We start from the raw sequence: 18,003 nt of genomic DNA on the forward strand, positions 1-18,003 counted from the left end.
TTAAAACACATCACATCTACTCTTTTTCTAAAACTATGACCATTATTGCACATTTGTTGTTGCAATGATAAAAAAGGAACATCATGATATACTGGGATTGTAGGGAAGGAACTAAATGTACGGATATAAATGTGATCGAAGTTTGCATTAAATTTCATAATTTAAACATTGAATTACATATTTTAACATATATATAATAATATTTTTATACGGACCTGTTTAGATGAATATGAATTAAATGATTACATTATTAATATTCATGCATTGATAAAAATGTTTGTTATATTTAAAAATATTAGGTCTGATTATATTCCTGTAAAGATTAAGTTTTAGTATTTCATATTTAAAGTCTAATGGCGCACATTTAGTGTTTTTTTGTTACTCGTAGGAGACAATCTTTATTACCTGTATAGTTTTACACCAGCCTCATGATGGTTGCATGAATAAAATCGGACCAAGTTTGTCCTGGTCTGAGATGAAGCATTTTTGATTGACATGTAGCTACTTTGTCTACCTTGACAAGATATTTGTTCATCCATTTCAATCAAAACAACTGTATTGAGTCAATATCAAATTAAATATTGGAATAGAGGGGTAGATAGATTGATGGATGGATTTATGGGTAGATGGGTGTGTGGCTCAGTGGATGGAAGGATGGACAAATAGATAGATTTGTGGATGTGCGGGTGAGTAGATGGATGGGTTGATGGATAGATAGATGAATGGATGAAAGGGTGGATGGAAGGATGAATAGATAGATGGATGAGTGGATGGATTGGTGGATGAATAGATAGATGGATGAGTGGATGGAAGGATGGGTGGATGGATGGGTGGATAGATAGATGAATGGATGAAATGGTGGATGGAAGGATGAATAGATAGATGGATGAGTGGATGGATTGATGGATGAATAGATAGATGGATGAGTGGATGGATGGGTGGATAGATAGATGAATGGATGAAATGGTGGATGGAAGGATGAATAGATAGATGGATGAGTGGATGGATTGATGGATGAATAGATAGATGGATGAGTGGATGGAAGGATTGATGGATGGATGGATGAATGAGTTGATGGAAGGATAAATGGATTGATTGATATATATATGGGTGAGTGGAAGGATGGCTGGATGGATGGATGAATAGATAGACGGATAAGTGGATTGAAGGATGGATGAATTGATAGATGGATGAGTGGATGGATGGATGAATTGATAGATATATTGGTGAGTGGAAGGATGGATGGATGGATGAATATATAGATTGATGAGTGGTTTAAAGGATGAATTCATATATATAAGGGTGAGTGGAAGGATGGATGGATGAAAAAAAAAATGCTTGCAAATTTTGAATCAGTAAGTCTGGCACAGTTTGGCTCAACATCAAACATTATGATATGATATAAAAGATAAATATCTTGAGGGGGTTTTATCCTTGATTTAATCTTCAGACTCAATAACACAGATTATGCTCTTTTATAATGGATTAATCAGGTATACTGGTATATATTGCTAAACATAAAAGTACGTTTAATGTAAGAGCTCTAAATTAAATTAATAGATGGATAAATTAAAAATATATTATTTGGGATAAAGATATTAATGTTGTTGTTTTTTTTATCTTAACAGCAGATAAAATGATGTCATGAAAATATTTCTCTAAATACAAAACACTGTGATTAAACTAGAAGGTATTAAATTCAAATTAGAATCAAGACTTCTGTTGCTCCAAAAGGTTTACTGACGGTGAATCTTAACAACTAAACAACCGTGAGGTCAGTTGTGTTCTCAAGTGTTCAAAGCTTTGATGATGTTAAACTTTGTGTCGATAATTCGTCTTGACTTTTTGGAAGAGATTTTGAGAAATAGTTGCTGCATTAAATTTATGTTTTTGGCTATAAGTCCAAAAAGTAACAAATTGCTCTGAAAATAATCTCAACCCATATTCCACCCCTGGCTCTTGACACTCCTTTTCAAGGGGTAGACGGAGGGGTAGGACTAAGATGCTACAGACACTGTAACACAAAATGCATGTGGAAATACCTTTTATTGTCCGTTTGTAGTTGCATTAACTCAACTACAGCTTCTCAGCTTACTGTAAAATGCGGGTTTTGCGGAAAAGTGGAGCAAAATATTGCGGCAAATCTACCGTGTTAGCGGCTTTTTGATGACACATTCATAATTGAGTGGTTAATTGACCATTTTATGACACATATTTGTTAGTTTTAAGAAGAAATCATCACCGGAATCTTACCGCTTCTAAAAAATGTACATTTAATACATCATTAACTAATCATTAAATAAAAATCTTTATGGAATAAAAACAAAAAACACAATTCGATATGAAGTTAGTTTGGTTGGTGTTATCATGTGACTTCATAAGGGTTAAAGTGGACGAGCTGTTTTTTCGTTGATTGATTAATAAGCCTGGTTTTGGAGAGAGCATGTTCCACTTTCAGGTTATTTGCTTCTTACCTGGTTGTTATATTTCCCACTGCAGTCTTATACTTTTAATAACTGCCTCGCTTGTGTGTACTCCCATCGCTACATTGTCACCGCTACACACCCAGGCTTCCGTATAAATGGCTAATGTAGCATTTTTGGACCACAAGCGTGTCCTATTAATCGCACATCAAAAGAACAGAGGTGTGCGATGTGTTTGACTTTGCTGCCGTGCCGGGGAGAAGGAGCGTATATTTAGCTTTCTAAACGAAGCGCTAACATAACTAAGCAGATGTTGGTGAGTCGTGTGGATGTTGGTGTAGCGGAGCTCCCCTCAGGTACACTCATTATTCTACCACTGAGCAGATGGCGGGGAAAACTTAGCACACTTAGCATTATCCATCATACATATTCTGCTCCCAATTTACATAGCGGCGGCTTCGCCGGAGCTCCGCCGGGAAGAGCGTCGGGCTCCAGGACGCTGCCACGTCTCCACCTGAGGCTCCTGGAGACAGTCGGAGATGTCACCGCTGCTGCACTTCAAAATCAAATATGCTAATGGTTGTGTAGCGGAATTCCGGTGGGGAAGATTCAAGCCGGGGTAGAATTCTTCATTCTTCCGTTTTTCGTCAATTAAGAAATGTTTTATGGTCGAAGAGAACAAGGATCTATGGCAGGGCGATGCGAGAACATTTCCTGAGGGCCAGGAGTTTCGGAAGGATGTCCAGCCTCTGGGACAGTCAACCCCTCGACTACTGTTTCCTGTGAGCTGTTGACGGCACAGACATCCTGACACAAAAGACACATTGGAATATCTTGTTGATTTGTGCTTTGTGTAGATATTTACCCGTCCATTTGTTGTTAAATCTTCTAGTCAACTTTATGTAGCTTTGAGGGTGTCCTCGGCTCACCGTCAAACACGACCTTGGATGAAGATCGACACAGAAGATCGATAAAAACTACAGTTTTATCTGCTTTTTAAAGCATTTGTTATTTATGAATAAATGGGCCACGGATCGGTACAAATAACTAAAAGGGCCTGATCTGGCCATATGTCGAAGAGCCTTGTTCTATAGAGGTGCTTAGTAAACATCGATACACTTAATTATCGCAATACTTGTTTTTCACTGTACCGTTTAAATTATTCAACAGTACTGTATCAATATGTAAAACTCTCTTCTTAAAATGCTTTTTTTTGGGAGGGGCTTTCAGAATCAGAAAGAAAATCAGAAACTGTTATTGTTGTTACGATGTTGTAAACACAACATAGGATTCTTTCTAGGAACTGAGCACAAGCCATTCTGTGAGTGAGTAAGTAATATTTGTAGAGCGCTTTTCTAGACCAGGGTCACAAAGCATTTAAACAATTAAAACAATACCCAATAAAATATATACTTAAAAGGTCAAGACATACACAGGAGACCAACACAGGAGTCCCAGAAGATTAGGAAAAAGTCTGCACAAATAAAAATGTCTTAAGATGTTTCTTAAAGGAGTCAGTAGATCATCAAACACAGAGAGAGAGGAAGATCATTGCAAAGCTTAGGGGCAAAAGTCTGGAATGATTCTCTCCTCTGGTGGTCTCCTCTGTATATTTTTTTTATCATATTTCTTTTATGGTTTATATTTCAATAAAGTGTTTATAAAAACAAAATGTTTTTTAAAGTAGAATTAACATGCGTATATATACAGCATTTGTACAATTTGTGTTGCAATTAATGTAACAGGAAAAGGACCAATGAGAATACGTAATGACCTCTGACTGAGGACGAGAGGATACAGTCACCACAGCAACTTTTAAAGCTGATGTTTGGATATGTTTTGTTTTCAAAACAAATGAAAGCTGTTTCGACTTCGTCAAGAGGTCAATTCTGCAACACTAGAGTCAAGTACTCGGACAACACTACAAATATACCCTTGTTACTACAGTATTACAACACAACACAGTATATTGTATCGCCAGATGTGTGCCAAAACACACTCCTAATGCTCTATGTTCTGTCACAAAATCTGAGTTTTACATAAAAGTTCGTAAGTAAGTAATTTATATTTGTAGAGCGCATTTCCAGACCAGGGTCACAAAGCGCTTAAACAGTCAAAACAATACTCAATAAAATATATACTTAAAAGACCAAGATACCATAGAGAACAACACAGGAGTCTCAGAAAATCAATGAAAAGCCTAAATGTCAGAAATGACCATGAAAATAATCATCGTTGATAGGAATATGTCCTGCTATTCTGACCCAGTCGAGTCGAATTGAAACAAATATTTATGACTTTTTAAACGTATAAATCTTAACAAATATAGTTAAAGATTGTAGCTGCTGACTTTCACACGTGTAGCCCCGCCTCCCCTCCTCGTCGTCTCCCTGTGAGAGGCGGCGGTGAGGCAGCTCTGGGCCTGAAGGGCACTTTTCAGCCTGGACACACACACTAAGGCCTTGCTGCTCGGCTGCACAACATGGGTCACCGGCTAACACGAGGAGGACCCTGCCAGAGTCAGTGGAGTGCAGCGCCGCCGCGTACCTGGAGATGAACAAACACGGGCCAATGCAAAAACAATCATGTAGCAGTGCGTCGCCGGCGAAGCCACGTTGTCCAAATATTTATGTAGCGGACTTCCTGCTCCTCGTAAATTGTGACGCCGTAACGAAGGAGGATGTTTTAATTAGTGCGGCTCATTGGCTCGGATGAAGGGATCACCTTGTGGAGCCGGTGGAGGCTTGTTCTGAAGTCAGAGGGGACTCGAGGCACTTCTTTTTTACGCCAGCCACTGTTATTTATCTACGGGTTCAGCATCTATCCATCACTGAGCGGGAACGTCTGCCAACTTCTCCAACACTCTATTCCCGTCTGCTGACACACAATCACCGGACTCTGCAGGGTGTGACATGAAACAACTATCATCCGAGTTTATAGATTATTTTAAGTTCAATGAAATGAATCAATATAAGGTAAGGTAAGGTAAGGTAAGGTAAGGTAAAACTTTATTGATCCATCAGGAGGTCTCCTTCGGGAAATTGTTTTTTTCCAATAGCCAATACATACAGCAATTTCTTTATAAAAAAAATTCCAAATAAATCAATCAAAATAAATAAGAACAAGAGAAATAAAGAGAAAGAACACAATTACACAATCTAAGTCTAAAGATAAAGACAAAGAACATAGATCAAAGAAAAACAACAAAGACAAAGGATACAAAGAAGGAATGAATGAGTCCTTGAGTCTATATTGAGTCATATCATATATAATTGGAAAAAAAAAACATGATAAAAGTGGAAAATATGGATATTAAATTTATTTAGTTAGATAGTTGGATATTTACATAACTACCATGCATTGCCCGACTAAAATGTTCCTCTTACTGTTTGTATGTTTTTTGTTACCCTCACATTATCCGTCTACTGCATACAGCATTTTCACCGTGTACTTACGACAACCAACTAGTGGATATTACCTCATTATGACAATTGAATAGTCTTTAAACTAGTTTTTAAAATTTAGAAACTTTAGTATTTCCCGAAGTAACTTCAAACTGCACTAATTAGCATAAAGGATCATGTTAATTCTAACATCCGAGGAAAATAATGTAAAAACTCACTCAACTGTTTTCTGTCCTGATTGAACAGACATTTTGGGAAATAAAAAAAAAACCTTTCAGTTTATCCTCTATGTCGAATGTTCCCTCTGCTCATACAGGCACATACATTTTGGACACATCTTATTGTGTCACGCTCATTCAAACTTTACTCCAATTTTCCAACCTCGTTTCTTAAAGTAATGACAGTCACTAGTTTCCTCTTAATGTAACTGATTGGTTCTTGTCATGATATGCATTTGGACAGTTGTCCAATAAGGCTGTCAGTTGTTTTTAACCTGACTTGCAAAACACAACCGATGAAGAAACTCCATTTAAAAAGTTAAGAAATTCCACAGTAACCCAGACAAGACGCACCTGTGAAGTGAAAACTGTGGTTGAATTCATCAAGAAAAAGCTAAATGTCTACAAAGCAGTCATTTTATAAAAGGTGGAACTTTGAAGAAACACGACTACAAGACATGTTTTCAGTTATTTCAAATGTGTTCCACATGCATTGAATCATAGTTCTGATGCCTTCAGTGATAATCTACAATTTCAATAGTCATGAAATGAAAGGAAACACATTGAATGAACATGAGTCCGAAAAGGTTGGCCTGTACTGTACATCACCGTTTAGTCTGGGTTCTGATAACTCACCGCTAAGTTGACGGTAAAGTGGTGCGAACCCCACTTTATACCCTTACTGCATGGACGGACACAGTATTTTTTTAGACTGTCCTCCCAAAACTAAACATTAAATGGAATCTTCATTGAGGCATAGAGGAAATGGTGGTTAAACAGTGGGTAAGCGATGACCACCAACAGGTTTACAAGGAAATACTGGTGTTCCTGAAGGTATAGGGTTCATGTAGAGAAGGGCTTTTTGACTTTAATTTTCTTGAAGATTCTAGAAACGACGTCCAGCCTGTGAAGTATCATAACTGTCCAAATTCTTAGTCACATACATCTACCCCTAGACCTTGAAGGGGAAGGGCTAAGACGTAGAAAAAGAACTTCTTGTTTACGCCGCAGACATCGTAACAGAGAAAAGCACATTGGAATACATTTTTTTGTCCAATCTTGTGTAATCGGGGTCCACTTTGCGACACTTTGAGTGGGTCATGTTGCATCATCTCAACTGGTGCTTCACGGCTTACCATGAAACGCGGCCTTTTCCAGAATAGCGGCGCAAAATGTTGCTTTTAGTAGTTTTAGCTGATTTTTGATGGCTCATTCATTATTTGAGTGGTTAATGGGCCACGGGACAGTCCAAATTGCTTGAAATTCGGCCATGGTACAGCAACAGGAAGTGCTGTGTGTAGATATCGCAAGCGCTTCCAGTCTAGTGTCTACTAGTGTGTACTGGAAGTGCTTGCCATATTCATTCAAATTACTTCTTGTCCCACGTTAGCCTTTATGCATCTTGTTGTATTAACTTGTTTAAGTTTCTTCGGAACAATTCGTCTTGTCGAGGTGTGACTTTTTGGAAGCGATTTTTAGAAATAGTCGCTGCATTAAATTTACGTTTTTGGCTATAACTCCAAAAAGTAACAAATTACTCTGAAAATAATCTCAACCCATTTTCCACCCCTTGCTCTTGACACTCCTTTTCAAGGGGTTAATGAAGGGGTAGGACTAAGATGCTGCAGACACTGTAACACAAAATGCATGTGGAAATACCTTTTATTGTCAGTTCGTAGTTGCATGAACTCAACTAGAGCTTCACAGCTTACCGTAAAATGCGGGTTTTGAAGAAAAGCGGAGCAGAATGTTGCGGCAAATCAACCGTGTTAGCGGCTCTTTGATGACGCATTCATAATTGAGTGGTTAATTGGCCACAGTACAGTCCTAATTGCTTAAAATATTGCTATGCTACAGCAACAAGTAGTACTCCGGGTAATATCGCAAGCGCTTCCGGTCTACTGTCTACCGAGAGTACCTCCTGTTGCTATAGCATGTTAGCCTTTAAGCTTCTGCTACATACAAGCTTAAAACATTGACTTGTTTAAGTTTTTCCGGAACAATTCGGCTTGTCGAGGTTTGACAACAATTATGTCTTTTTGACAACGATTTTGGAAAGGGATTAATACTGAATAATCTCTACCCTAATTATGTCATGATGGTGAGTGAAATATGAATCCTAAGAAACTGAAATCCTTGATTTTCCACGGATTCCTTCCATTTCTAGCCTTTAAAGTAGAGTTTGGTGAGAACTTCTACGCGACCATTACCTGTAGACCAGTGACCCAACCTGTGGGTTGCAAGTGGGCCGCAAAAATCGTTTCCAAAATAGTATTATTTTTTTGCTCTTTGTTGAATTGCTGGGGTCTATTTTTCCTTAATCAACCATAGTCTTACTTCAACTGTATAGTGTCTTGAGATAACTTTGTTATGATACGACACTTTAAATACAATTGAATTGAATTGAATTGAAATTGGATGTAATTATACAAAAATAAAAATACACATAATAATGTTTTTAAATGTTTAAACTCGTTAAGTTTAAAAGGATATTAAACATTTTTCAAATATTATTTTCATTATGTTGTTTTTCCTTCGAGTATTATACATGTGACAAAGGAATAAGGAGAACACATTATAATTCCTTCGCATTTATGGGGCCCCAAAGGTTTTTGAGACTTAAAAGTGGGCCCTGAGTTGGTCAAAGGTTGGGGGCCACTGCTGTAGACCTTCTCATTTGAAGCACATCCAACAGTCATGTAAAGAGAGACGTATGAGAAAGCTTTCATTTAGTGAACCCAGTGTTGTATTTCTGTGTCACCAGCTCCTCAGAGGCAGCATCTCCAGCCTCCTCCAGGCGGGCTTCACGAGAGACACCTCCAGGTGGGGCTAACTGGTCTTCCTATGGTGTGGTGGAGGCGGAGTCTGGCTCTCATGCCGCTGCGCTGCCGTCGCCTCTCTACTGTACATGACAAAAGCAGGAGGATGGAGAGAGTGGAATAATCACTCTTGTTTCTCTCCTCGTTTTTTTCCTGCTCTTTCCACCGCGAATCGGGTTTATTTTTTTTCCTGGAGTACTGCAAGTGAAAGTGAATCTTCTTCACTCCAGTCACAGCTCAGATTCCAGCTCCGACCACAGACAGAACCAGGAGCGTCTCCTTCTGCAACAAAAAAAAAAAAAAAAAAAGAAAGAAAGAAAGAAAAAGAAATTAAAGGAGCTCAAAGACAGCAGCGGGATTCTTCAGTCCGCCTTCCTCTCGTTGTCTTTTATGCATTTGTGCAGGAGCTCGGCAGCAGCAGCGAGTAGATAGAGGCGGGAAGACATGGACGAGCAGCCGAGGTTGATGCACTCTCACACGGGGGTGAGCATGGCGGGACACCCCGGGCTGTCGCAGCACATGACGGAGGGCAACGGAGCCAGCGACGCCGACGGCCGGAAACAGGACATTGGGGACATTTTACAGCAAATTATGACCATTACTGACCAAAGTCTGGACGAAGCGCAAGCCAGGTAAAAAAAAAAAAAACACCGGACTTGACACGGCGGCAACAAAACGTGCTTTCATAGCGTATGGTTGGATTTTTAGATACAACTTTTTCCTGCTTTACAACAAAAATGATAATTGACCAAAAAGTCTAATTCAGAAATTGACAAAATAAAAGCATTCACATCGTTTTAATGACGCTAAATGGGGATTTTATTTTCTATTCACAGTCAATGGATCAACGTATGTACTAAAATCAACATATATTATTAATTTATATATTTTACATCAATTTGATCTACACAATAATACAGTCGCGTTATATGTAGAACTCCCGGGCTTTTATTTTGTTAAATCATCCTGCTGAAACTGCTCACGCCTTTAAAAAAAAGAAAAGTAAAATATGCTGGTTATTATGACCTTATATATAAATAGCACAAATTATTTTAATTCTGTAATTAAAATACAGTAATATGTTATACATTTACTTAGCAAGTGACTAAAATAGCTTGACATTAAGTATTTATGCATATCTCAGAAAATGTTTTTAATTTAATGGACAATTTCCTTAGAGAAGTATAATAAACATAATGTCATTGTTGGTGTATGGCATTAAATAAAATAGTTTGTTAATTATTTATTTATTTGCTGGTCAAATTCATAAATATTTTAAAGCATTTATTACATTTAACATCCATGTGATTAATACTATTATGTTTGTATTTCATAATTAAAAACGATTTAATAATGTAGTAATATACGCATCATTAATTCCCCCTAATTAATTTTTTTCACATATAAAAAATGCATGTGTTAAACAGCAATTTTTTTTAGAAATAAAAAACGCTATATAAAGCATTTACCTCGTGACAGATAGAATTAACTCTTTAATGCATGCATTTTTCTGTTTATCTCATGGTGCCATTGTTGTGTTTCAGGAAACACGCTCTGAACTGTCACAGAATGAAACCAGCGCTTTTTAACGTTCTGTGCGAAATCAAAGAAAAAACAGGTGAGTTGTAATTTTTCTTGGCTGTCAAGAGATGAATTATATGTGCTGTTGCTACACCACATTTCACCTGTGTAGATAAAAATAAGATCAGATTTAAAAATGAACTCTTCACTAGTACATTTATTTTTTTTCACTTTCGCTCAACTGTCAGATGCATGTTCTTTACTTAGCCCCTCTACAAGGGACCCAATCAGAGTTCTCTTCATCCCCAATTATTGTGTCAAAATACAAATGAGCGTCTCCTCTGGTGTTATCCTTCGATAATGTGGCGTTTTGATTTGGATTGTCACCGGCGTGTTGACGTCTCCCCTCGTGAGCTAACTGTCATGTCTGCTGAGAACGTCTCTCTCCATCCTGTTGTGTGTCTCTCTATTAAAGCAGCAGTGATGCGCCGTGTCAGCACAATAATTGCTATAACGTCGGAGGCGTGAGTCGTGTTTCCAAATCATTTTGCCGCTGACATTTTTCAAAAATTACAACAGATAGGATTCGCCGCGCGTCTCGGCTTTTGTTGCCGGTGTGCTTGTCTGGCTCTGCAGAAGTTCTTGGGATTTTATTGAGTTTTTGTTTTGCAGCGAGAGGCGGCTCCTTCTGTGTGTTTCACACTCATTAGTGCATGAAATCCAACTGGTGTGATGGAGGATGAAGAAGATATTGTTTTCATTGTCTGCTCTCGTCCGCACTTGACTTTGGCTCTGACGACGACCGCCGACCTTCCTCTGATGCTTTCATGGATGTTTTCACAGAAGTTCACCTCACCCCCCCCCCCCCACTCCACTGAAACAAGGCAGTTTATCTTAAATGGACCGGGGAGAACGGGTGTGTTTGAAGCCTGCTGGCTGCTTCATCTCGCTTGTTGTCTAGCTGGTTTTCAGGAGGGGAGTAGCACAGTTATGCATAGTCCTTTACTCCCCGGCGCTTTCAGGAGTTCATCCAAAGTTCGTCTCTGCTGAGAGTACAAAGTAACTTGGACCTCTTCCTGCCTGCACACCCATTCAGCAGCTCATCCATAAACACTTGCTTATGAAGTTTTCACAATAACGTGATGCTGCTTGTCTCCTCCACTTCGCTGCCGAGCTTTCACAGGATTAAACTGGCGGAAATCCAGTTATTTCCTTCAGTGTAATTCAGGTGGAAGTCTGCAGTGACTCACTAGAAAAAAACACATTTTCAAGATGATAATTCAGTTTTTAAATTTTCTTAAAACTACAAATCAGTGCTTTGTTTTAGTTAGTTAGTAAATAATCTTAATTATCAATAATGACAGATAGGAAGGATCCACATGTAGTGATAGTAGGGTTTAAACCATAAAAATGCAGTATTTATACGTGTTTTAGACAAAACATATCTATTAGTGTTACATTCGGAATCAACAAAAAAGTTATTAACATTTGTAGCTTAATGTTCTTAGCATCATTTTACAGGAAAATATATTGAAAACCACTAAACTATCTTCAGATATAAGTAATGAAGTTGTGAATTTAAAATGTTACTTTTTATTTCTGTACTTTTACAAGTTCAGAAAAGAGGTTTAAGGTGCTAGAAATCCAGAAGAATTAATCTTTGTGTCGTCTTTGTAAAACATTTAGCTTTGATAAATATTTATCTTTTTATTTTTGTATATTTTCAAGAGTCAGAATATTAAAATACTTTAAACAAACAAGAACATCTGTACATTGTGACTGTAAAATGATATTTATAACAATAAATGAATAGAAGGTTTAGTTTCTACGTACATAACTTAAGTAAACAATGATATGTAAGAAAAATTTCATGTCATTTTCATAAATTAAACATTTTCTAGGTGGTTTTGCTTATAAATCGTTGGGAAAAAAATATCTATTGATTATAATTTTCTCCAAAAACAGTAAATACAACAATTATTTAACTATTATTCTATTTAATTTTATATTTAAAAATAGCTAACGGGCATTTTCCACTCAATGATTTCATGTCCAAAAGACTTTTCAACACACTTGTAGTTTACGAGTCGCCATGACGTTCTATTTAAATCACCATTAGGACCAAAACAGAAGCTCACAAGTACATTTGTCAGACAGTTAAAGCAGTCGCCAGAAGTTGTTGCAACTTTGATGTTTAAATAAAGGTTGACTTTGAAGTGGCTCTTTGTTCCCGGAGCACAGATCCGCTCATGAATTCATTCATTTCGCCCGGTGTCTCATGGTACATGTTAACGCCGCGATAACAGTTCCAGCCTCCGAGTCCTGCGATGCTTTCACTTTGTCTGGACGAGCCGTGGAGTGTGTCCCGCCCTGCTGAGCTGCTGCTGCTCTCGTTTGTGTTTCCGTCGTTCTGCGAGCAGCTGACAGCACCTGCAGGACACAAAGCCTGTGTTGATCTAGCGTTTGAACTTGTGACCTTCTCGCCGTGTATTTTTACTGCGATGACGTGGGGGACGACCAACAGAAATATTTCGCAGCATAAACAAGCACAAAAGGCCAGAGAGAGAAGAAGAAGGAGGAACTTTATTCTCTTTCTTCTCCTGACAGACTGGATTTAGTGCGTTACTTCCAGACAGTGTGTGTGTCTGTGTGTGTGTGTGTGTGTCTGTGTGTGTGTGTGTGTATGTGTGTGTGTGTGTGTGTGTGTGTGTGTGTGTGTGTGTATGTCTGAGTTTGTGCCTTAACTTATAGTGCAGGTCGACATCATGAATATGGAAAAAGTTACATGAAGTTTGTGGTTCATAAAACTTTTTCTTTCATGCTTATAGACTTATAAGCATATTATAATTAATATTGTAATTTAAGTACAATTTTTCTTTAATAATATCCATTTAAAAGAAAAACATTTTAGACCTGTGATAAGAACAAACAACAAAAAAAAAGTTGAATAAAATAATTAAAACATTTGAGAAATACCATACAATACTGTATCGATATTCAAGAACACTGTATATATATCTATTTACCTCTGTGATGTTTGGTCTATGAAATCACATTTTATTTTTTATCATAGTTATTTTATGGTTTATATTTAATAGTGTGTGTAAAATAAGAAATATACTGTATATATTTTAAATTAAAAATGAACATGACATTATTTTTGATGTTAGACGGCAGCAGCTAGAGGAACAATTAAATCCCGGCGATGACTGAGGACAAGAGGATACATTCGACTCCAGCTGATATTTGGGCATATTTTGGTTTATAACATTTTTTAATTAAGCAAACGGTTACAATCTTAGTTAAACACTTAAATGAGGTTTTAAGTTATTTGTTTTTAGTGTTTTAATGTATTGTTATGCTATAATAGAACCTACATCTGTGTCCAAACAGAGCTGGCTTTGTCATAACAAAAGCAACCAACAATACATGGACATTAAGAAGAAGAAAAAAAAAATGAGTTGACGCTATCTTAATTTTAAAGTGATTTTGGCTTTGACTTGTGTTGCATCTCTGATGAAACACATGTACATGTACAGTGTCATGCTTTCTTCAGATTTTTGAAAATGATTCTAAAATATTGTTTTTGTTTTCTAAGGATATCCTAGAGACACAGTGTACACAGAGAACGCTGCCATTGAATCTTATTCTTCCTCTTAATGAGCTGCTAAACTTCACAGGCGTATAAAGATCTTGATATGAAATAATCTGACAACGCTTCACTTTCTATCTGCACATCAATCTCCAACAATTCTTTATTTAAGCTCTTCGGGCGCTTTTCAGCGTCTCACTGGTGTGATTGATGAAAAGGCCTCTTTAGATAAGCAAATGCTTGACAAACTGATTTGGAAAATGAGCCACCTTGACCTCTGTGAACACTTCAGCAACATCATAAATCTCTGGCCGTGTCAAACAAAAAAAAAAAACGCTCCTTGACTGAGTCGCTCGGTAAATGTTGGGCTCTGACTGCGTGTTTATTTTCTTACTCCCTCTCAACCTCAACAAAAGAACGTCTTTCTTGCGGCTCGTGTTTGCCTAGTGTTGGGTTTCAAGCCTGGGGGATCCTCCGTTTATGAGTGACTGGCCCAGTGATGTAATGTTGTTTCTTGAAGGGTGAAAATAGGCTGTTTTACAGAGCCATGTTTGACAGACCAAATGAGCCACAGGTCTTCGTGAACTGCAGCGACCGCCAGCGCGCTGTGTATACACGACCTGCTCCGTGACGCCATCAATGACCATATTGTGTGATTGGCTATCATTGTGCGGTCAGGGGTGAAAACTATATTACTTTCTTCTAAATATATACATATTCTTAGAACGATACTTTTAAAGTTTTTAAATGGAAATGTCTTCTTGTTATTTGAGTTGTTGATGCACTTAATTGATTTAAAGTAAGCATATAGTTCAATTTCAAACTGGCTTATTATGGTTAGCTTGTTAGCCACGTAGCTCTGTAGAGATTTACTGAATCTCTCTCCTTCTCGATAGATTAAAATGTCTGGACGCACCAATATATTTAGCAATATTTTCAATGATACTGTATAGATATTTAAGAGCACTGTATCTATTTGTTGTTTTTGTCCTTGAAATTATCTTTTATTTTTTAATCATAGTGATTTTTATGGTTTATATTTTAATAATTTGTGGTAAATACTATATATTTTTTAATTAACTTGCAAATATTTACTGCTCATCTTTCTGTTGCAATTAATCCTCTACACGATGGATGGCAGCATTTATTTAAGTCCTCGGCAGCCAAAGAAACAATAAAATCTCTGCGATGACTGGGGACGAGAGGATACAGTCGACTCCAGAAACCTTTAAAGCTAATGTTTGGACATATTTCTGTTTCCACACAAATCAAAGTAGTTACGACTTCATCAGGCGTCATGTGGTCTGTAAATTCTGCAACACCAGAGTCAAGTACTCGGGCAATACTACAAATATATCCTTGTTCCTATAGTATCACAATATACCGTATATTTACCACTGTATCGCAATATATGTATCGTATCATCAGATTCTTGCCAATACACACCCCTAGTGGAAACTTACCTTCACATGCTGCAGACCCCAGACAATTACTTGGACAATTCTACAAATATATCTTGTTCTTACAGTATCGCAATATATCGTATTGTTGCCTGTGTACCGCGATATCTATTGTATTGCCACATTATTGCCAATACATACCACTAGCGGAAACTTACCCGCACATACCTCAGACAAGTACTCGGACAATACTACGAATATATCCTTGTTCCTACAGTATAACTATATATCGTATTGTTGCCCGTGTTTGTGTATCTCCCTACACACCTGTAGTGGAAAATTATCTTCAAATACTGCCACCCGACTTCATCTTCAGGAACATGTGGAAGTTATTTTCATCATCAAGTGACATAAAACCTACTTCTTTCCTTCTGTGCTCTCATCCGAGGAGAAAGTGGGTCATCGTGGGAGTGACAGGCGTCTAAACGGCTCCTGATACCGTTACACTATAGAACAAAGTGCTTACATTAGACATTATGCAAATTATCAGAGCACTAATTGATACATGTTAATCAAATTAAGAAGCTTAATTATAAGAATCTTACTGTGCTGCGCTTCGCTAATTAACGCTGACATCATCAGGAATGTCATCCATTTTTACACACAAGTCACTTCAACAGTCTCCTGTCCGATGTTAAGAGCGAGCAGCAGAGCTGTGGATGAAGCATAAATAAAAAGATAGGAGATCATAACGTGTCTGAAAAAATACATTAACATTCTTAGAAACTAAGGTTATACTAAGTTGCTTCACCATTGTTTACTCTTTTTTTCAAAATATATTAATATAGATAGAACTTTATTGATCCCTCAGGAGGTCTCCTTCGGGAAATTGTTTATTTATATATTTTTTAATATATCTTATTCTATTAAATACATACTAATGTTTAATAACATTTCTGGCACATATTTTAAAATATAAAACAAATCGTGTACATATATTGAGGAAAGTCTTGTTTTACATCGATATTAACAGTTTTTGTCACATTATTTTTTATTAACCCTTGTGTTGTCTCTGGGTCAAGATGACCCGGGGGCCTGAAAACAAATGTGTTCAGGTCACCTTGACCCAGAGACAACCAAGGGTTAATGGTTTTATGTTTTTTTTTCTTACAATTTGTTAGAAATAAAGTATTTCCTATTATGTCTTAAAGTTTTCCTCAAATAGTTTTCTCTTGAAATAACTTTTTTTAATCAGAATTTGTTCTTTTCTAGAACATTGAAGCTTTTAATTTCCCACGTTATATATTTTATAATGTATTCTTCTACACAGTTTTATACATTCAGTAATTCTTAAGCTTCCTCTTCCTGATATTATTTTGCTTCTATAGAGGAAAATAAATTCCTTGAAGAAAGACTGAGCAGATTTGACCTGCAATGACTTGTTCGCTTCACTCACATCTCTCTGTGCAGTCGCTTTCCTTCCAGTTTCGCCTTTTCCTCCGACTTCCCTTTAAAAAGCCAGGAATTTAATCGAGTCTGAAAACGTGTAACATGTTAAATTGAACATGCGACGGCACATTTGAATGCGGTTGCCATACCAACCCTCGGCGGGGTTCATTTTCAATAATGTAGTGTTTGGAATCTCATTTCCTGCACTCTCCCCTGCTGCTGGTGCCGACGCCACCTCCAGGCTTGCCACGGTACGCTCGCCCTGCACACAAACACACGGCGGGCCAAAGAAAGAAGGAGCCAGGGAGAGAAAGGCCTCAGCACCTAGTGGAAATGACACAAATTAATATACACTACTTAAACCAGACCAAGATTAATGGTTGCCTTTCGCTGCAGCTTAGTCCCACTGTCAGTCGCCGGGTGCTCGTTGGACAAAATCAACACTAATCAACATTTATTCCACTTTTGCCCCCGGCTCTCAGGAGTCTGGCAGGACTGCACCCCCCCCAACACACACACACACACCACCATCGCACACACACACACACACACACACACACCCTTCTTCCCTCCCAGCCATCCACCCCTCCCTCCGTCCGTCTCGCTACGCTTTTCACCTCTCATCCAGCTCCTCCATACATCACCCTCCTCACACCGAGACGCTCCTCGGAGGGGAGAGCGCCCCCCTCCTATCAGGCCACATTAGAGTCATGATAGATTTTCTCTTTTCATTTGCATCTGATACTTAACGTAGCAAAGCAGTTGCTCTGTCACTTCACTGTACACGCTGTCCATGTGTGCATGTGTGTGTGTGTGCATGTGTGTGTGCACGTGTGTGATTCTGGTTCTGAACGGGTTGGTCGATGTTCAATTTAGGACACTTTAGTACTGTTTTCAGTGACTCTTAGGTAGGCACGCCCCCCCCCAGATAAAAAATAAACCATTACAATCATACGCAGGCATTTTGATGTTTTATATTTTCACCCAAAATTTTAGCCACTTCTGTCCAACATAATGATTTATACAAAGATAATATTCACGATATAATCAAAACTATATAAATGATTAGGTGTTTTGGCAAGACACGATATCTATCACGACACAGGGGCAACGATACAATATACTGCGCTATATTGTGATACTCTAGGAACAAGTATATACTTGTAGTATTGCCCAA

General features: G+C 37.9%; 1 protein-coding gene across 3 annotated transcripts in view; it reads left to right on the plus strand.

Moving 5' to 3' along the window:
- Positions 1–8,980: 8,980 nt before the first annotated feature.
- LOC148086421 (pre-B-cell leukemia transcription factor 1) overlaps positions 8,981–18,003 on the plus strand; it is a 62,768-nt gene continuing 53,745 nt past the window's right edge. For all 3 annotated transcript variants that reach the window (XM_087784532.1, XM_087784535.1, XM_087784534.1), the window contains exons 1-2: positions 8,981–9,496; positions 10,409–10,482. In XM_087784532.1, the coding sequence (XP_087640658.1) occupies positions 9,309–9,496; positions 10,409–10,482 (262 nt within the window). In that variant the 5' untranslated portion in view covers positions 8,981–9,308. The remainder of the gene's footprint in view (positions 9,497–10,408; positions 10,483–18,003) is intronic.

Source organism: Callionymus lyra, chromosome 2, assembly GCF_982586985.1.
Source record: "Callionymus lyra chromosome 2, fCalLyr1.hap1.1, whole genome shotgun sequence".
In the NCBI taxonomy this organism is placed as follows: domain Eukaryota; kingdom Metazoa; phylum Chordata; class Actinopteri; order Syngnathiformes; family Callionymidae; genus Callionymus; species Callionymus lyra.